At 49.6% G+C, this 21,677-nt stretch overlaps 1 protein-coding gene across 12 annotated transcripts in view; it reads right to left on the reverse strand.

Moving 5' to 3' along the window:
* CAMTA1 (calmodulin binding transcription activator 1) overlaps window positions 1–21,677 on the reverse strand; it is a 288,481-nt gene that overhangs the window by 213,097 nt on the left and 53,707 nt on the right. For 8 of the 12 annotated variants that reach the window (XM_061450338.1, XM_061450328.1, XM_061450339.1 and 5 more), the window contains exons 2-3: window positions 19,990–20,083; window positions 1,136–1,254 (exon numbers count right to left, since the gene is read on the reverse strand). In XM_061450338.1, the coding sequence (XP_061306322.1) occupies window positions 1,136–1,254; window positions 19,990–20,056 (186 nt within the window). In that variant the 5' untranslated portion in view covers window positions 20,057–20,083. Of the gene's footprint in view, window positions 1–1,135; window positions 1,255–10,572; window positions 10,729–19,989; window positions 20,084–21,677 lie in introns of those variants that run through there. The other 4 variants (XM_061450333.1, XM_061450329.1, XM_061450331.1 and 1 more) reach the window with 3 other exon arrangements.

Below are 21,677 nucleotides of genomic sequence, written 5' to 3' on the forward strand. Positions count from 1 at the left end.
GCATCACGGAATAAATTGCAACCCACATTTTCTACAATTTGCATTTCAATTCGAATGACCCAAGACAAAAACCATCTACACAAAAGAGTCAACGCCAGCAACTCCCCCAAAGACCCAATGAATCCTGTCACAGGACTTGGTATGATAAAAATAGATACTCGACTTCAACTCACAGAGAGAAAAAGGGGGGGGGGTGAAAGGATTCCAGCTTTAGCAAACACCCATATGAAGCGATCATGTTTGATCTGCACTCAGCAAACACACACATGAACGGATCCATACCTGACTCTGTGCTCTATCTTGGCAATGGTGGTCAGTAAACTCAGTTTTTGTTAACATGTTTAGAAGTCACAAACGCTCCATCAGAGGGACCAGAACAGTTGGTCTGCAACAGGCACACACTACATGGAGTTTTACAGGAATTCCTCAAAGATGATGGCTTCTGCTATTAAGTGATTCCCCACAGTGCTACTGAAAACTACAGCTACAGTGTGGGCACTGCTGTGTAACTTCCAGCCCTGCTGCCCAGCAGGAACAAGGGCAGGGATCACAGAGCTAGCTGGATTGTAGTTCAGCTCTGCATCAGCCCACCACACACCTTTGGTTTAGTTTCAGTGAACCTATCCATGGTGCATTAACAGGAGATGTGCAAACTGCCAGTCAGGGTAATGGGGTTCCTGTATGCAACACCCAATTCCACATGGCCCCTGTCCCTAACCAGGTTTCTCAGACAGGAGTCAGCTGGTTATCTCCCAGAATAGAGCACATTTGCCAGCTTTCCGCTCACAAGTCTTTAGGCATAGTAATATAACACCTTGTTTAACACACTACCAAAACACCTATCTAATTTGACACAGTTTTGAGTCACAGCAGTAAGATACAAGATTTGACTCTGAGACAAGTGACATACACACACACGAGCACTAGACTCCTACTATACTAGTAGTCAACTTCCACATTTGCCTCCAAGTTGGTTTAAAGCTCACTTGCAACATGTACTAGGGCTTTGTTATTTGCACAACAGGTTCCAGAGCCAGGGAATTCATATTCAGTTACTGACGCGGCACGCTCCAGAACCAATCCCTAAGCATCAAGCAAGCTGGTAGGTTCAAGGATAAAGAAGAGATTTAACTACCTCGTTAGTGTTCCAGCGGTGCCTCTCCTTCGGTAAACTTGAACATTTTGGGAGACATTCAAGCAGCTTCTTCGGTAAAAAGATTTTTACATGACTGCCATTGCTGTTCCCATGATCATCTGGAAAGAAGAGGAGAGACGTGATGTGCACACAGCAGAAAAGGTGGTTCCCATAGGAGACCTGCATGCAACAAGCCCTATAAACCCACCGGTTCCCTTGTCAGAGAGCAGGGAACTGGTCACTGCACACAGGAATACGGCTTTCTGTTGAAATAACACCTTTATCTCAGAAACAGAAGTACAGTTTAATTCCTTGTGGTTGTCAAGTTGGAGCTGAGCCCTCAGATCTGTACACGAGGAGCCTGTGTGTGTGCTTACCTCTGCCTATTTTAGCTTATTCTTTCCCTCTCTGACAAACTCTACAGGCAATAGGGACACAATGTTAGGGAAGCAGCGCCCACAGCAGCAGGACCCGCCAGGGAAGGCATACATGAACTTCACACTCGACAGGATTTGCAAGTAAATAAGCACAGAGCCCCAGCACCTGCTATAATTTTGTCAAGCTGCAGCAGAAATGCAACTCAAGGCCTGTTAGTTCACTTATTACTAAAATGCACTGTACCGCATTACAAACTGGTTACTTTTCTTTCCATGGACCACTCCAAGTGAATGGAGCTCCTCAATGTGAAAATGAGGTAGAGGGATAGAAACCTCCCGATCTCCCCGTACCCCAGGGGTCAAAAGCAGAAATACTGAAGAACACAAAACTATTCCTTGTTTTGTTGCTAAAGATGCAGAAACTGCATCAGCTCCTCTTAACATCCAAAAAGGCGACCCAAAAAGCCCTGCAGTCCAGTAACAGCCCCAGAAGCCTTAACCTGATTGTGTCTTTCCATCACCCCTCTGCCACCACCTGAGGAATCAGAGCATCCACACATACGGTGCATGTTTACAGACCAAACCGGTCCCTACAGAACAGGGAACTGGAGCAGCAGGGTAAGACACCAGGGATCTGCTCATTCTCCTTCCCAAACCATCTCTGCCTCCCAGCACCGTCCTCACACCTCACGAGATACACCAGGCAACGGTACATGAGAAGTCCCCTTACTCACTGGCATTTTACCCTACAGAACTGAGGTATAGTTATCTCCTATTTGGAAGTGCACAGCAACAGGATATTAACTTTTTCTTCTTACACATCTCATCATTTCATGTCATTAAACAGATGCTGGTGTCATAATAAACCTCCTCTGCATTTACCCACGACACAGACACTACCCGTGACCTGCAGCAACCCCAAGCCCAGTCCCACACCACCGAGGCAAGGAGGGAGCAGTTCAGCAGCAGCGAGACAGCCTCGTATTTCTAAAGCCTGATTATACTCTTGGATGTGTCAAGTTCAACAATATACATGCTGTTAAATCAACTACTCGTGCAAGCACAGCAGATGAGTTTACAAGAAAAGCAGCGATGTGTATGATAAACGTGAGCTGCTCTGCAATTTATGAGTCCTGGGTGCTCCCTGAGTTATTGGGAACTTTCCTGTGCGACTGGCATTAGACTCAATCAACAAACTCCATTCTTCTGTCTATGCCAGTACTGATCTTCACTGACCTGATCAAGAAATTGGGAAAAAGGGTCTCTCCATTAATTGTCGCTCCAGCATTTCCAGTTTGACACTGACCATCTCACACAGGGCATTTTAGTCACATCTTTTTTACCAGTCAATGTTCTGGATGCATGACCATCACCTTTGTACTTAATCTCAGACTGGTTTGGGTTGAAAGGACCTTAAAGCTCATCCAGCTCCAACCCCTGCCACGGGCAGGGACCCCTTCCACTGGAGCAGCTTGCTCCAAGCCCCTGTGTCCAACCTGGCCTTGAACACTGTCAGGGATGGGGCAGCCACAGCTTCTCTGGGCACCCTGTGCCAGCGCCTCAGCACCCTCACAGGGAAGAGCTTCTGCCTAAGAGCTCATCTCAGTCTCCACTCAGGCAGGTTCAAGCCAGTCCCCTTGGCCTGTCCCTACAGGCCCTTGTCCCAAGCCCATCTCCGGGTTTTCTGCAGCCTCTTTAGGCACTGGAGCTGCTCTCAGGTCTCCCCTTCAGGAGCCTTCTCTTCTCCAGGCTGCCCCAGCCCAGCTCTCTCAGCCTGGCTCCAGAGCAGAGCTGCTCCAGCCCTCGCAGCAGCTCCGTGGCCTCCTCTCGACTTTCTCCAACAGCTCCATGTCCCCCTTGTGTTGCTGCCCCCAGACTTCCCACCACCCTGGCCGCTCACAGCTTCACTAACACCTACACTGCAACACTTGGGATGATCCACAAAGACCCAAACTTGCTTGAGGCAAAGAATGGTGCTGGACAAAGCACCACCACGACAGCAGTCCCCAGCCATTCCCACCTCTATGTGCAGATCCACCACCTGATTTAGGTGGTACCTACTTCATATTCCCCATGTTAATTTTATTCCATTTTCATTTCTCATTCAAAATATTGCACTGCACTACATTCAATTCATTAAGGCAGCAAAGTATTTTACAGCACACATTATTGCTTTTATCAGCCAAACTACATCCCCAGTTACATCTCATCAGCTTATTTTCCATGGGCACATTTTAATTGACATTAATTGTATTACTTCCCTTACCTCCGTATCAGTCAAGTCCTCTATCACTCATTCCATTATTGTGCAAGGCTGGCAGACCTCTAATTATTCAGCTCATTTTATTAACTTTCTTCCACTGTCATCAATTATCAGTATTATTAATCCAGAAAGCGCCTATGGATAATAGATCCCTTAAAAATGTTTTGGTGCAAGTTGTCAGAACTTGCTGACTCCAAACCTTCCAACTCCTGTTGTCGGCATCTTGGACCTGTGTGCTATTATAGCCATGGAAGGTCATCTTCCTCAGCCTGTAACGTGACTACATCTCACATTTCCTTCCCTCTCCTGCGTTCAGCAATGACATTTCTTCATTCCAAAAAATCCCCAACGTGGAAAACAACAACTGCCTCGGATCTGATGGGCTTTTCATTACAGCATCCTCCAGCCTTGTAGTCAGAATGACACAAAGTCATTTTATGGGAAGTGAATCCTGAATTCAGCGACCTCTAAAACGGGTTTGACCTTGGAAAAGGACAAAGTTGGCCAACCAGCTATGGGGGATAAGAACAAGCAAGCGCCTGGTCCCAAGTGACACATATGCATTTGCTATAAATCACGCTTCTCCACCTGTCAGAACCATTCCTGATCTGCTCCCAGATGGAGGAAGGTCTACGGAGGTGAAGTGGAAACTGTGCACAGAGGAGGAGAAGGATTGCTCTCCCGGCTGCACTGAGGCTACCAGCAGACTGTGGTCACCCCACCACTCAGCTCCCCTTGTAAAGCGTTCCCCATCAGCACATCCCCAAGCACCGGATCTGCCATCCCCACCATGGGCTGGCTACCAAGACTTCACCTTCCTCCAGAAGAGCCATGTTCCTCACTTGTAACATCACAACCCTTCCAATTAAACCACCTTTAGGGAGGTAGAGCAAAAAAGCAGTAGTTGTCCTGTGGCTTCAATCCAGTCTGTTCTAGTCACCCCAACGTACCCATTCACCTACCAAAGCATCTCCTGATGAAGCCAGATGAGAGACACTGCTCAGCACCCACACCCAACTTGGAGCAGCCAGCACACTCTGGCCCAAAACTTTACATTTATTTAGAACTAAAACTTCCTCTGTAGTTAAGTACCTACAACACCACAAAACTTACTTATGTTAGTGTGCAAGGGCCAGGTTTGCACCTGAGCGAGCTTCCCTGGATCAGCTTTGCCATGAGTGACCTGTCCAGCATCAGCACGAAGTGCTTGTGCGAGCAGAGCTGCACTCACATGGGAGAATCAGTAAAGCTGCATTTACATGCGGTGGGTGTTTCAAACACACTTCCCAAGGCACACACAGCCTGCTCTAGAAACTACAACGCAGAAACTACATGCTAAAATACAGTAGCCTGCCATGTATCTTGTCAGAAATTCAGTATTTAAGCCCCAAATTTAAGCCCCATTGGCAATCTTCAAGATTACTTACTAGCAAACCAGACACTCATGTGAAATTAAGAAAGTACAACTATTATGAAGTTCATGGAAAGTTCCATATTAATTATACCACATAAACCCTTCGTGATTTTATGGGTCTCTTCATGCTCCCTGCACTTCATCCTCCCAAGGGATGCAGCACGGGCCATAAAGCTTTAAAGCACACAACAGCAAATCACACAGCAAGTCTGTGCTCGACCCCCCTCTCCAAACAATCCCTCCCCCTTCCTTCTTCAGTTGGTTCTTAAATCTTCTGTGATCCAGGAGGTGAATCCGGATCTGTGGACCATTTAACTAGCACACTTTATCAATATAACATATAATTGGAGAATTGGCTGAATGGGTGTTGATCAGCTGCTGATTTGTGCACAGTTCTACACTGGAAATAAAGAATAAGCCTATAAAATCACAAACACAAGTTTTATAAGTCCATTATGATGAAGTAATGACTTAGGGCTGGCTACCTTCCCCACCACCTCACAAGAGAGGTAAATGGTGTTTAAACATTACAAAGAGGCTCTTTTGTACAAAACGCTCACTATTGCCAGCAATTCATTTGGTTTAGACCTGCCATTGACTCCCTCACCCCTTGGTCTTCAATGGAATTCCACCATCAAATTCAACCACGGTGAAGCTAAGGAGAAACAAAACGTTGTGAGTGAGTGAGGCCCAGCAAAAAACAACTTCTCCAACCACAATGAAGCTGAGGAGGGGTGGGTATTACTAGCTGTGCCCAGTAAAAATTAACCACTCTTTATACTGCTTTCCAACCTGCACATGCTCTCAACACCACAACACATTTACCAGAAGTCCCAAAGTACTGGCTGAGGCTGGTGAAATTTACTCTGAGCCTCCACACAGGCAGCCACCAGCCACAGAAAATATTACTTATTCTTGGCATTTTTTTATGCTGTGGACAGTTTGAGTTTGGAAACCCACCAGAGACCTGCCAGGAAAGACCCCAAACCCTTTGAACCCAAGATGTCATAGGAGCAGAGGAAGGATGCAGGATGCCGGGCTCTCCATTCCTGGTGACAACACGAGTTTGCTCTTGCCCACCCAATGTCATAGCTCAGCATGAAGCTGCACCTTCAGGGCTGCCCCAGGAAGAGGACATGTGCTGCACCCCAAAACCTGGGGCTAAGACAGACACCAGCACTTACCTTCCCAAACCCATGGGGTTTCACACACACAGCAGAGCTGATGAGGTGCAGGTGGGTGAAAACAGGACACGAATGAGGGATAAAAACCAAAAAGCCAAACCTCAGCAAGGTGTGGAAGAGAGGCAGGAAACCCCACAGCTGCAGGAAGCTGCTGGAAGTGTTGGCTTTAATTAACCAGCACAGAACTCCACAATGTGCTGTATCCCCTTCATCTCGCACCCTGGAAAGATTTGGGTTTGTTGTGGGCTTTATATCCCTGCAGATATATTTGGTTTACTGAAGCAGACAGAAGGGACACTGGGAAAGGAAGGTCACATTCCAGCTGCCTCCTTCTGAAGGCTGCCTGGACAGAGAGGTAGGAGAGCTGCTTCCCCTTCCTCTGACAACATACACCTTTGCAAGTGGGTCTCAAAGACTTCCTGTTTGAGAAGAGCCCTTTAAAAACATACGAAACATAAAATTAGCACCAACTCCTTAAAGATTAAATTGTAAAAGCATTTGTTTTAACCTGTACATAATCCTCTCGCTGTTTCCTGACCCAGGAAATGAAGTCTAAGTTACAACAGCTGTAGGAGCCCTTCTACAGAGGTAGCTTTAAAACCGCACAGAAAGAACCTAAAAACCCTTTGAGCCAAAGCTTTCGGGGACATCATTAATGAGATGTGGAATCGGATGTAAAAATGGAGTTTTAAACAAGCCCCATGCCTTACATCAGGAATCTCATGTGTAAAACAGTTCCGAAACCACCAATACTCAAACAAACTGACCTCACACACATAATTCCTTGCTGTTTGGAAGAAGTGACTGAAGTCCACTCTCTGACACTGCCCAGCCCTCCAAGAAAAACCAGACCCTTCACTGGTAGGGGTTCACTGCCACCTCTGACAACGCAAGTGCTGGAACTGAGCAGATTTTGTGGCCAGCAATGGCCGGAGTGAGCTCCAGCCCGGCCTCCTCCCGACAGCCCAGCGTGGGACAGCAGTGGCAAGCGCGGCAGAACCCATCCGTCACGCTCCCAACAAGCTCAGGTTTGTCCAAGTAATAAAACGTTATGCAACACTTCCGCAGAGGGAAGTAAATATTTGCTGTTTAACAACCAAATGGGGACTGTTTTGTTTTCAAGCGGCACATTGCCCAAACAGGCTCTCAGCATTCACTAACATTTGAAGCTGGAACCAGTGCCTCGGTCAGCCTCCACAACAAACCCCGAGCAGCCGCCAAAACCCCTTGGCTCTGGTGGAGACATTCCACCTCCTGCAGACCCGGCCTGAATCAGCAGAGACTCTACAACTGCGTGTAACTGAGCCTGGCGTGGTGTGAACATGAGGGCATCACGGGTGCCGGTCCATGAGCACATGCAGAAGTAAAACTCAGAATCCCAGCCTGGTTTGGGCTGGAAGGGACCTTAAAGCTTATCCAGCTCCAACCCCTACCACAGCAGGGACACCTTCCCCTAGAGCAGCTTGCTCCAAGACCCTGTGTCCAACCTGGCCTTGAACACTGCCAGGGATGGGGCAGCAACAGCTTCTCTGGGCAACCTGAAGCACAAAGGTTCTCTCTGCACACTGTTTCCAGTTTGAGCTTTTAAAACACTTTACATTTGCAATGGGAAGGAGACCCCCAACCCACTGAGTCCAGGGCGCTACAGCTGCTGAGCCGGCACCTCGAGGGCCACCCTCATGCTTCACTTTAGGTGCTCACAGAAGCTACAAGACCCCAAACCCTCTGCCAAGGACAGCCAGGGCCTCTTGGCCATCGCACCCAATGGGACCAAAGAGGAAACTCACCCCATTCCAGAGACGCAGAGGCCTTTACTGTAGCAAAGGCACTGATGAGACCCTCAACCACCTCGGCCGCAGCTCAAGAGGGAGCCCCCAACACCAAGTAGGCCAGCAGAGCTGTTCATGAAGCTTGCTCCCATCAAAGCCCCACGGGTGGATGAGGCAGATGCTCCCCAAGAACAGCCGTGCTGCTACACACCATGTACCTCCCATTACACTTGGCTTGTAAATATGAAAGCAACCAAGACCTAAAGCAGTCTGTGCTCTCTCCTCAGTACCCGTGCCACTGCTGAAACTCCTGTCCTGAATCACACTTTAGAATGATTCCGAATTCAGGTTCTGACAGGAGGAGTTTAAGTTCAAGGAATGAATGGTTTGTATCTCACCTCCTTGAGAGCAGACCACAGAACTAGGTCAGCACAGGAGCTGCTCCGGGAGCTTACTACGGGAACCCCACCAGCCTGGCCTGAACACCAGCTTTTCCCACCGCTGCCCAGCCAAGAGCAACCAGCAGCCCACTACAACCAGTCTGGCCCCACCAAAGCCAGTTGCCAACACAGAACATGACAAATATTGCATCAAGTAATGAGCATAAAGGACAAATCACATTTGTAGCCAAGGAGCACTGACCTGCGTGGCTCTGTACAGCTCTACCTAGGAAAAATGTCACCATACGTGGGCACAAGGAGCCCAAATTGAGAATCGAGCCCGAGTGTCCTTCGATGGCAGCACTTTTGTCCATGAAAGAACTGGAACACCACGGTTTGAGCTGTGAAGTCCACACAGACACTGACTCCCTCCTCCCTCCCTTTGCCAAGCAGCGGCTTCGCACCACCTCGGTGCACTTCATCATCTACTTCAGCTCAAATGAGAAGAGAATGAAGCCGGCATTTTCCAGACCACAGGAAAGATGGAACTAATGAATTTGGAAGCATCAAAGAGGTTCATAAAACATGAGGCTGACAATGCTCATCGTCACTATCACTACTTAGAATGTCCATTTCCGTAGTGCTCAGCCTCCGTCGTGCTGGACAAGGTGCAACCCTGCAGCCAGAGCCTCCGCTGCTGCTCAAACAGGAGATGAACCAAAATCCTGATGTTCCCAAAGCACTGGGAGCAAATGCCCAGTGGAGGAGATGGGATGTGTACACCGTGTCCTGGGAAGGAGCTTCCCGGTAAAGAGGAATTACATTTGCTATGGAATCTGTGCGATGAGCGCAGCTCCCCGGGGCACCTAACGGTGCTGGATACATTCATAAGGCACTCCCGAGTTACCAACCTCGGTTAGGCAGCCAGTGGGCTGCAGGATGCAAACCGTGACCTTCCTCCCACCTCCTGCTCCATAAGATGGAGGCCCCGACACCGGGCACAGCTTGTGGACCGAGTAGCCCCAGACTCTCATTTACACCGATGCCGGCGTGATGCCCGTCAACCAGGGCGATGCCCATGAACCGGGGCAGCCGCACCGGCGGGCCCGAAGCGCGTCCCACAGCCAGCCCAGGCAGACTCCGGTCACCCCCCACGAAGCACCACGAACAGCAGCGGGAGCCGCCCGCGCCCGTCCCGGGATGCCGCCGGGAGGGAGGGGGGGCCGCGGGCGGAGCAGCGCTTCCCCCTTGCGGACACGCCGCGCCCCGGCTCCCGCCGCGCCGGTAACTTTCGCCCGGAGTTAGGCACCCGGGACCCCTCCCGTCCCCGTCCCCTTTACCCCCCACCCATGGCCGCACCGGGCCGGGTCGCCCCCCGCCGCCGCCGCTCACCTCCGGGCCGCCGCTCTCCGGGTGGCGCCGCTCCGCCCGCCCCGGCAGCGCCCACCCCCGGCCCGCCTCGTGCCCGGCGGCGCGGAGGCCCCGGTGCGGGGCCGCGGACGAGGCCGCCCCGCTCGTGACGGGCGCGCGCCCGCGAGGCACGTGCGCCGCCGCCGCGGGGGGAGGGGAAGACAAGGAACGGGGGGGGGGGGGCGGCGGGGGCGGCGCGAGAAGGCCCGGCCCGGCGCGGCGTGACCCCGGGCGGCGGCGGCGGGCCCAGCCCCGTCCGCGGCTAGCGGCGGCCCCGAGCCCCGCGCCGCGCCCTGCGCCGCCCCGCGCCGCCGCAGCCTCCATGTTGGCGGCGGGCGGGCACGTGCCGGCGGGCGGCGGGAGGCGTGCCCGACACCCGGCCCGGCCGCCGCGGCCCCGGCGCCACGCGGCCTGCCGCCGCACATGGCCCGCCCGCGCCTTCCCCCCCCCCCACTTCCCCTCCTCAACAGCCCCGGCCCGACCCCGCGGGGCGCCGCCGCCACCGCTAAACTTCGCGCGGCGCAGCCCGGCCTCCGCCGCCACCGCCCCGCGGCGGGGGCAGGAGCAGGGGAGGCCCGGCGGGCAGGCCGGGCGCGTCCCGGCGGTGCGGAGCGGGACCCGGCCCCGGCCGCGCTCTCACCTTCCGGCTTGTTTTCGGCAGCCATTTCCCCTCCGCGCGCCACATCCTCCTCCGCCTCCTCGCGACCGGGACCCAGGCGCGCGCCGCCTCCTCCCGCTGCCGCCGCCGGGCCGGCCACCCCGCGCGCACGGCGCACACCCCGCGCCGCCCATTGGGGGAGCCGCCGCACTGACACCCGGGGCGGCCAATGGCGGCGGGCGGGAGGCGGGTGCTCGGAGGGGATGGGCGCGATTGACAGCGCGTCCCGCCAACCGGAGCGCGGCAGCGCTTCAGCGACACGCTCCGCAGCCACTCAGCGGCGGCGCCGGGACGAGGAGGCGGGCCGCGCGGAGCGCTGTACTGACGGCCGCGGCGGCCACTCAGGAAGCTCCGCCGAGCGACTGACGGCGACCGGGGCCAATCGCACCACGGAGGAAGCGGGACGCGCCGAATGACGCACGTCGCCGCCAGCGCCGGTAGCCAACGAACGAGCGCCGCCCGCCGGAGTGACCGCGCGCGGGGCCAATGGGGAGGGCGAGCCGGGCGCCTCCGCCCCCTGCCCTGTCCATTGGCTGCGGGCTGCCCCGACGGGCGCACGCCCCCTCCGCGCCCTGTGACCCTAAACAAAGGCGGTGATTGGCGCGCCCCAAGGCCCGGCCGCCAATCCCCGCGCGGGCTCCGCCCCCCGACCGGCGGAGCAGCCCCGCGGCGGAGCCGGGACGGGACGGGACGAGCCGAGCCTGGACCCCGCAGGGTTCCCCGGTGTTTCAGCGCTGCCCCGAAGCCGGAGCCCTCTATGGCGGGCGGCCTGACGCAGGGGCTGAACACGCCGCTCGAGGCTCGGTACGGGCTGGTGACCGCAACGAGAGCCGAGGTGTAAAGCCTGAGGAAGCCTCACGGGCTGTCCCGTTGTGCGGAGCAGACCCGCTCGGGTGGTGGGGTGGGGTGGGGTGCGACGGCCTTCTAAAGAGTCGCCCAAGACCCAAGTGAATCGTTCCTGTCCCGCTCCACCGGAGCCTGAAGGTCCCAGCACATCCCTTTGCACATAGAGCTCGTGTAACTGGACCACATCTAATGCCTGCGCCACACAAATGAGGATCCAAGCAGTTGTCTCCTTTGATATGTGTGACTAAACACCAAAAAGGATATTTTCCCTCCGATCCTCATGGGAGCAGAACTTGTTAAAGACGACCTGTTTGCTAAGGACTAAGCCACTTCTGAGCCAAGACGAAAGAGGTGGAGGGTGATGGGGCTCTTCTCAGGCAGAAGAAAGGAAAATTCCTCTTCCCTGTTTTCAGTGCCTGCTAATCTCATGGAGCGTGAAAGGCACATTGGAGGAGGCTCCAGAACGACTGGCTCCCGGCGGTCACACGGCTAATCCTGTACGCTCTGTCCTATAAACACACACAGGCATTAGTGCCATTTAGACAACTGTTTCCTTCAGCTGTTCAAGCTATGATGGAAGCTCTTTCAGTTGCAAGGAGCCATCATCTTCTTGATGAGTTCTAGGGAATGTCTCTCCTTGGATATCCTTCCAAGATGCTGAGCAGACATGAAGTAACTGCATCATTGGTGCTCCTCACAGTTTGCATTATGGCAAACAAGAAATACCGGTTGAAGATGGGAATCTCTGCAGTGAAGAGATGGAAGCTGATCTCCTGATGCAAGCATCAGACAGCAACTGCTGCCACAAACATCCTTCCCTCCTTTCCAGGGAGACAAGCGCAGCCCTCACTGCGTTACTCACTTACATGCTATGGGAAGAGCCAACCAGAGGCTTTCCACATGGGCTGGACCATAAGATCACCCAGAAACACCACTAAACTCAGATCAGTTGCATGTGTACACAGTCCATCGCTGTCCTCTCCAAGCAGGTCTCACTGGCTTCCATGGCTCATGAGAGCAACGAGGTCCATGTGCTTCGGCTGATGAGTTTCTGGAGCTGTTAAATGTTCCCTCAGCCCCTACAGCCTGGGGAAGGAGGATGGGGCAGCAGCAGCTCCACTTCCAGACCAAACACAACCTCCCTTGGCTCTACAGCAGTGTGTGACCTGCTTTGTCAAGTGTCTTCAGGAGCACTGTCTGGCTTTCTAGATCCTTCTGATCCATAAAGACAATGAGAATGTGCAGGATGAGGACAAAAGCAGCGTTCTTAAGGGGCTACTGAAGTAGTGTATGAACTCTGCTCCATGCAGCTAATGAACTGCTTCTCTTCCTCAATATAAACCTCTCTACCAGGACTAAAAAAACCCTAACAAACTGAACCTTATGCACCTGAAACCATACATAATGTTAATGGTAGCATATAGGTGATTCTGGCAATGGGATCTGTGGAATATTATGGATGCTATTGGAATATAGATTGTTCATCAAGCGTGCCAGCAAAGTCCCAAATATTTTAATTTAATTCCTTGTGCAATAAAATGATAAGAAAGAAGCCATTTGAACTGAAGGGCTACTGGTATCTTTCAAGCTTCCCAGCTCCTCACTGCTTAAAAATCAAAGGTCTGATCACTATTGAGGCAGAGAGATTCTGTGCGTGGGGGGTTCAGAATGAACTGGGTCGCTCTTACCTTTTCAGGGGCACACACACAGAGCTGCCACCAGCTGATAAGCAGCAAGGAAGAAGATGTGCCAGAGTCTCTGCAATGTGAATCATGAGGAGTGATAACAGCACATTGATAAAGGTGCTGCTCTTCTGTGTCTGGGGTTCGAGGGGTTTTGTTAAGAGGTGAAATAAAAGAGTTCTTTAAAAAACAATCTCTTCATTGTCATTCCCCAGGAGCTGTGGCTCTGGTTTGGTTAAGTGGGTTAACGTGCCCATTTGGCACACTTACTTATATGCAGGAGTAAAACTGTAAGAAATATATTCAAATGCCCTGTTACGGATATTCAGCAAATTACACATCCACCGTTGCTATGGCAAGCATCAAAAAGCAAAACAGTTCAGGCAGTTTTAATAGCTGTAATGACAAGGCTGGAACCCCGTTCCTTTGAATTGGTTGCACAGTCACTCCATGATTTAGAAGCAAGGAATGCCAAGTGTTTTCACAAAAATACTCTGAAAACTGTGAGTACAGATGCTTAAAGAATCCCTCACAATGACAGAAATGAAAACGGTTTGTCCTTTCCTCTTGCCACTTACAGAATCAAGAGCTGTTTCTCCTAGGAATGAGCCCAAGACTTAAGCAAGTCAACGTGCACATAACCCCAGCATTACTGCACAACATCTCACTCCCCTTCAGAAGGGCAACTGTCAATCCCCAGGTTCACCAGAACCAGGTAAACATCCCAAAAGACACATTTCTACCAAAATGTTCTCCAGAGACATGTACTCTGTGGATGTTATTTGAACATGGACTTTTCATCAAGCATGCCACCAAAGTCCCAATGTAGGTCTCTGCCAGCCACACAACTTGCCCAGAATGACATGTGGAAGCTGAAGAAGACATGACCAGGAACTAAAGGTACCAGATTATTCTCAGAACGAATGAAGCTCTACACTACCCTAGTGAGAGGCTGAACTCATTCATCTTCCATATCCCAGGCTTCAGATCCATTCTTCTCCCTGCTCCTGCTGCCATTCCGAGCCCATTTATTTCCCTCCAAAATAGAAACACTACATTCAAATCATCTCCGGCAAAACTCTGTTGGCTGCAGGGAATTCATGCCAGACTAAGCCGAAGCGTAACTCCAGAGCTGACGCCATTTTAATGGCCCCTGGAGGAAAGATGTTTTTGCTGTGCAAAGCCTCATAAAGTTTTTGCGGGTACTGAAGCCAGTGGTCTCGACAGAAACACTGTATTTACCTGTTTAACCAGGCACATGCTTTGCTCCTCTACACTGGCACCGGCTCCAAAGGGAAGCAGATACCTGCCTTGGGGGGTTGCTGTGCTGGAGCCCCATTTACACCAGTACCACATCCAACAGCTTCAGAACTGACTTAGGAGGTGCCAAATTCTAGCACATTGCTGCAGATCTGTGTCCTCAGTCCTTTATTTCCCCATGAGGACAAGCCAGGTTCTGTCTTCACTTTGGTTCATGCTCTAAGCACCCTGGTGGCACTAAGAAAATAACAATTACTTTGCTCTAATATACACCCATAAACCAGTTAGAGAAGAAGAAAACTGAAATATGAGGTAAATTAAAGCTTCCGACTAAGGGGATTTACCAGTAAGTCACCACAGAATTCACATAATTTATTTCTATCATTCTGCAGCAACTTTCTCCAGTTCATTTGGATTAGCTATTAGAAATTCTGTCTCAAAAAATAAACAAAATGTCTATTGACCATTATATCAAATTCTAATTTTAGCCAGGAAAAAAAAAAAAAGAACAATTAGGCTGTGATTTACTCTGGTAGTCAACTTACATTAACAATATTTCCTCCTCCCCCCCATTTATGTAATTCTGTCAGAATCAAATAATATATACAGTGCACATAAATGCTGGGCTCGATTTAGTAAAGACAATTTCCTACAGTATATTCAGGACATTTCTTTTTGCTTTCTGGTATAAGAAGACAATCCAGTTATTCAGTTTAAAGAGGTAACTTGATTGTCATGCATGGTAGCTCCACTTATAATTTCAGTGCAGTCTCCAGTATGGTACATGGAAGGGCTGTTTTTTATCTATCTTTTTTAAGCTGTATCACCTGGCTCCTGCTCTCTGGGAATGCTTTCCCCCCCACATCCTGACCTCTCTGCCCAGAAATGCTGCTCCACAACAGGGACAGCACCAGCTCATTGAATGCCACCAACAGCGCACGCAGAAATGCACACAGTGACCAAGAGCGCTCCAGGAAAATGCCTTTGTCTGGGATTCCAATTTCCCCCTCAGCACATAGGAGCCAGAGCAATCTCCAGGTTAGTTTGACATCAGATCTCCAGCGAGAGCTGAAGCAAATAGTAACAGAAAAGTACATTGAAGTCTCAGATCCCTAAAGGTATGCGCCTAAATTTCTGTTCCTACTTTTAAACAAGTATCTTTTCCAGGGTACTTAACTCCTCTGAAATTGGACTGCTGTCTATATTAACTGTATAAATACGGATCTAGGAGCCTGATTTTAGTCACCAAGGTATGAAAATGTCACCCTCAGGCACTGGAAACAGAAGAATGAGTAATGGAAGACAATGAATGGATGCTGTTAGCAGTGGCAGGAGGTGTTCAAAGCCATGTAGATTCAGGAATTGGAAGCCAGAGGCAAACTGAAGTGAGTCAACCTGCTCCAGAGGAAGTGCTGACACAGCCCAACAGCCTGTCCTGGAGTTCCCAAACCAAGTTCTAGTTCACACGTTCCTGTGATCTATTTTGTGTCCAGCAAATGAAGCATCACTGACAAACAAGAGCACTCGTGCTTCCAAAGAGTATCACTGTGAAAAGCAGTTTCCAGTCTGTAAAGGGCTCCACCATGCTACACATTCACGAGAAGGAACTTTTTCATCACTATTTAAGAACAGATAAAACCAATGGAAGTGTAATCCCAGTATCAACAGCTAGACTCACGCTTTGCTTTCAGGAGCGCCATGGCAATGCTGCTACTCCAGTTCTTTCCTGGGTTTCAGCCCAGTGCCTTATTACACGAAACCTTTTCTTCCTTGTCAGCAAGGATACACAGCAGTCCTTATGAACAAAATGGATTGGTTTAATATCTTCTCCGTAGTCTTAGCTACACAGCTGGGTTTTCTTTCTAGATTTGCCTAAACCTTGTCCAACCATGAAAACTACTCTTTCCCATATGACCCAGGAGAACTGCACAAACAGCACATTCAGCAAACACACAGGAACAGCGAAACCATCCTTACATGGTTTCATTTGTGAGTTCTTGACTTTCTCCTCAACTTCTTTCCCTTAAGGCCAGGAACAGTAATACCTTTTTTCCCCTCAAGTGGAGTAAATCAGTTCCTACATTTTCAGCAGCAGAGTGAAAATTTAGACGTAAAGGAGTAAAGACCATGAAAGAGGCCTATTATTCAACAACACAATCTGCAGCTGCTAAGACAGGCATAACAATTATTTACAATACCCACTGTTTGAAATGTGAAGTATTTCAGCCTGGGACAGGACAAAGGTAAAACCAGGCAGGTAATCCTGTCAGAACTGCAGAACAGGGGCAAGGACAGACCATCCCTACACCGATTACCCTTTTCACTGCACTATGAATTGAAACAGGTCCTTACCAAGCTGTTAAATGATAGCAAATCACTTTGATTTAAATAAATTGTCTGTATTTAATGTTTATCTAAAGGGCTATTTCTGCCAAAAAGCCCTCACCGTGCACTGAGCAACACTACAGCACCACCCGGAATTAGATACGTACTACCAACTCACCTATAGTAACCACAAAATGCAGCTTAAAATAACTCCCACTGACTCCTTGGAGTGGGAGACACATTCAAAATTAGCAAGTGCTCCTAAAGAAAAGAGCTATGCATAAAATTACTTCTTTTTAGCTGGGAAGAGAACTATTAATACTGGAATTAGCTTTTATACTTGCCATGATGTCTTTCAGCTCCCATCTCTGACTAAACAGTAAAACTCGTGACCTAGTGCTGGCACAATGTCAACTTTTATAGCACCTCTTCCTGCTTACAAGAAAAAACAAGTATATTTCTAATAATATTAAAACTAGAAGTTAATCCTGCTGTTGGATTACCCATTAGTCAACACCAACTGGAAGTATAAAGAGTAAACAGATCTTGGATGCAGAAATTAGCATGGGATCATTGGAACTGGGCAGTCACCTGGATGACAAGCCTTAGGAGCACATGCATCAGACATGCATCTGCAGGGTCTGGAGTAAATGCACTTCTGGTGCATGCTGCATTAAGCCCTTACAGTTAAGCTGGAAGTCAGGGGCATGAAATTATGTCCCCATCCTCAAGCACCCATGACAGTCCAAACAGCTGCGGTTTGCATGAATGAAAAGAAGGTTTCAGTGCCATAGTGGCATCAGCTCCATACAGTGGCCAATGTTTCATGACACCGTCATGGTTCCAACCACATCTCTTGCAGCTGCCATCCCTTTGACACCAAGGTCGAGATCTGCAAATACAATGACTAAGAAATTTTGTCTGACAAACCACTTACAAGCAAAGGAGTGATACTGAATTTTAAGATCAAAGTATACAAGTCAGTGATTCACCTTCCTCTCCTGTTCACTTGGAAGACGCAGACTAAACACAAACATAATAAATATTAGGTGCTTTGAAAAGCTCCACTTGCATTTGAGAATTTGCATCAAGTGCTACAATCCTGGATGACAGGATGTGACTCTGAGCTAAGCACCCTCTTCTGCTAGCTCAAGAGCTCTGTCTACCAGACCATGGCACCTGAATCACTCCCAGGGCACTAACCCCTACTGCTGCCACCACTCACTTACCCTGGCAAGATGAAGAATCAGCAGGACACCAAGCAAAACAGGGAACGCATTCCCCAGGGCTCCCCTGCCACTGAAACCTGAACACTGACAGGACTGAGACACAACAAACCCCCACAAGCCAGCCTAGTAGACAACTGTCTGTCCTCGGGGTCATATAAAATACCACGTGCTGGAGGGATGAAGAAAGAGCAAGGAGCTGGCAGCGCCTGCAACAGTGATTGTGCTGATGCCAAATCTGGTCCTATCTGCGTGTTCCAGGCACTGCTGAGCAGGCAGCACGTGCTGCGGTGCTGGTGCCCGCGTTGGCAACGGTGACGCTCAGCACAGCTCATGGCCACCAGCCACCTTAAAGCAACAGCACCACACCACAATCCCTGCGCTAACCTTCAGTGGCACCAACATAAACCAACATGGACACAGAGCTCTAACACACAGCTCCCTGCTGCCATTGCCACCAGTGAGCAGGAGGAACTGGGAATGCTGCAAGCTCTGGGGAACCAGCATGACCATGAGGACACACAGCTCCCTGCCAACACTGACTGTACTCCAGTTTTAGCAACCTTACAGCTTTCCAGATTGATGGGGAAGGATTTCAAAACTCAAAGAGCATAACAGATTTACATCTGAGTTTACAGAAATAGCTCAATAACACACATGCAGAAAAATAAGGAACAAAACTATCAGATCCCCAAAATATGGATTGACAGTAGCATAAATTTACTAAGTACTATTTTAAATATGCTTGGATCCTCAGTTCTGGTGTTATTAAACTAAAAATGGTGTCAATTCATTGTGTTGTATCTGTATGAGAGCTTACACCAGTTATGACCACCTCAAAAAACAATCACTATTTCATGTTATTTATACAATAAATCAAACATGGGCACATTTCCCAAAGGGCAAAGGAGAAATCATAACTCTTTCACCAAGAGAATGAACCTGGTGTTGTTCCTCTCCTGTGACATGTGGCCTAAACTTAACAAGGATTTGAGGGCGTCCTGTAGCACACAGAGCAGCTCCTTATGGTAACAACAGGAAAGTATTTCACATCTAGCAGAAAAGAACTGATATTTATGTCTGCCAACCCATCACACCTTACCCACCCTTCACACCTCTTCCTGCTCCTACTACTACGGATCTTCCCCTTGCCACAGAAATGCCCTCTGCCTCTATAGCTGCTGCCAGGAAGAGCCAAGGGGCAGGGGGCAACCCACAGACTGCAACCAGGAACACTTTCAAAGGCAGTTTGCTTTTGACTTTTGGGGGATTAAAGTCAGTCTTCCACAAACCAGCATGAAGATATCTCAAGGAGAGCTATGCTACTAATGAGGATTTTCTTGCTGCTTGTCAGTGGCTTCAGCCAATTCTGCTGCCACTGGATGAGTAGTAAAGTGAGTGAGTAGCAAAGGCCTTTCTACCGCACGGCTCTCTGCAGGTGTGATTAAATCTGCCTCTTACTTCCCCAAGTCCCCAAGTGGACGATCATGCCTCAGTTACAGAGATAATTTCTCAGAATGAAAGAGCCAATAAGCACTGATTCCTCTGGGCATCTCAACAGCATTAACACAAAATGCAGTAAAAGGCATCAGAGTAGCAGAAAGCAATTCAGCCCTCGTGGAGGCAACCTGATCACTGTGCACTCCAAATGCTGCCGCCACACGGGCTTCAGGCACAACATGGTACAAGCAAATGTGGCCCTCAACCATCACCTCAGGACAATGGCCTTGGCTGCACCTGAGCAGGATGAGTGCATCTCTCCCTTCTCTTTCTCATTACCACACACAGGAGCAGAGCCTGGTACAACTGCCAGGCCAGGTGGGTGCATGCAGGGACACACTGGAACATATGAGTCCCACAGGGGTTCTGGGTACAAACCCAGGCACAGAGCGCGTGGGTCAGGAGTGAGGGGCACCACTGGGACTTCATGCAAAATGGAGAGGGAAGTTCAGGGAATTCAGTTCAGATCTGAGGGGGTGGCCTTTGCCTCCCAAGGGGAGGCACCCCATGAAGTCCCACAGGAAGGCTCCAAAATGCACTCAATTAGCTGTTCCTTTTACCTTTTTGCTCTACCCAGCATTTCTTCAAGAGCACTGTCATCTCTGGCTTTGGCATCCTACTCATCATCTATGAATTCATGTTGCCGTTTCCTCCCTGAAAGGAAAAAGTCCCATAGTCAGTCATTTGCTGCACTGAGGAAAGGACAAATTTGACAGAGTATTTCTGCCACTGTTCAAGTTCAAAGATCATTGCTCCTTGAGCAGCACTGCGAGTTGCGTGCTCTGCTACAGTGTCATTCATCAGAAACCAATCAGCCTGTGTTGACTCCAGAAACTTACCCCAAATTTACCTGTAAGCAGCTGAAAAGCTCAGACCTGCCTGGAGAGAAAAAGCAGGGCAGTGACTCCCCCAGAGTGAAAACATTCCCAGCAACAACAAGAGACGCTTGTGCCAAGCCAACATCTTTATTTGATTTTAAAACATTCAGGAAGTGTCAATCCATATGGGAAAGAAGGAATACAACACAGAGAGCATGCCTGATGTTAGGGAATCCTTCATTCCATATATCACACAAACCAAATTAAAAATAAAACTAAATACAAGTGTACAAATCAGAGACAAAAAAAAAAAAACAATTTTCTCAGAGATAACATGAGGGACTCCCACAGGAGCTGGCAAATTCTGGAAGAGAGAAAGAGATTATATTTTATGGGAAGAGATTCAATAACCATTCTTCTCCCATAAAGCTACTGATGGAGGATTGTCACTGCTCCATAGACACACTGTGCACATTTCAGGACAACAGTAACAGAAAATCAATAGCATCTTTTATACGTGAAAAGACATTATCTCTATGGACTCCTAGCACTAACAAATGGGACCAAGACGACCTCTGCTAAAATTCAGCAGTCGGCATCAATCTGGCTATGAAGAGGGGCAGTGAATGTAACCAAAGGGTGCCCAGATGACACTGACCCCCCCAGCATACTCTCCTCTGGTCATTAGGAGGCAGGAGCTCCCTCAGGTGCTAATGTGACAGTTTGGACAAGCTCGGCTCAATTTATGGCACTCTCCAGTTTTCCCCTCCATTGAGCTGAGATAGAACTAAAGTTAATATAAGCAAGAAAACACTTTGTGTGGGGGCAATATTCCAGCCATGACTACACGATTCCAGCTCCTAAGGAAATCTGCTGAATGAGGCCACTCACACCACACAAGGGAAAACCATTTGCCATCCTGCTCAGAGAAAAGCTTCAGGAGATGGAAGGGTTCACTGGTACTTCTGGCTCTGAAGCAGCAAAGCTGACCCTGGCACACCTCTGCCCCTTGCCAGTACCCTGGAGAAACACAACACTGATGTTTTCTGCAGCTTTAAAAAACTTTTAGCTCCCAACCTGATTTTCCAGACAGGAACAGTGATAGCTCCTGCCCCTTTCTCACCCCATAGCGCTGCTCACTTCCCTAAGCTCAGAAACACTGGAATTCCACATGCACCCTCTTCCAAAGCATCCAGATGCTTTCCAATGAACGCAGAGTCTGCTTCCCTCATCACAAGGATCACAGCACAGCACCACAGCACTTTATTGTGCCACGTGTAGAACCTGCGTGTAGCAATGCGGGCAAAAGGAATGCTCAGCCTGAAGCAAACCTGGCAAATCAGGAAAGCACAAACAAGTACTTTTCTTTTTTCTTCCCCCCCCCACATTGCTCTTTGCCATGGATATTACATTTCCACTGGTAAATGTAA

Source organism: Pezoporus flaviventris, unplaced genomic scaffold (genome assembly GCF_033815535.1).
Source record: "Pezoporus flaviventris isolate CSIRO_AGI_PZ_B2104156 unplaced genomic scaffold, CSIRO_AGI_Pfla_v1 ptg000009l, whole genome shotgun sequence".
Classification (NCBI taxonomy): Eukaryota; Metazoa; Chordata; class Aves; order Psittaciformes; family Psittacidae; genus Pezoporus; species Pezoporus flaviventris.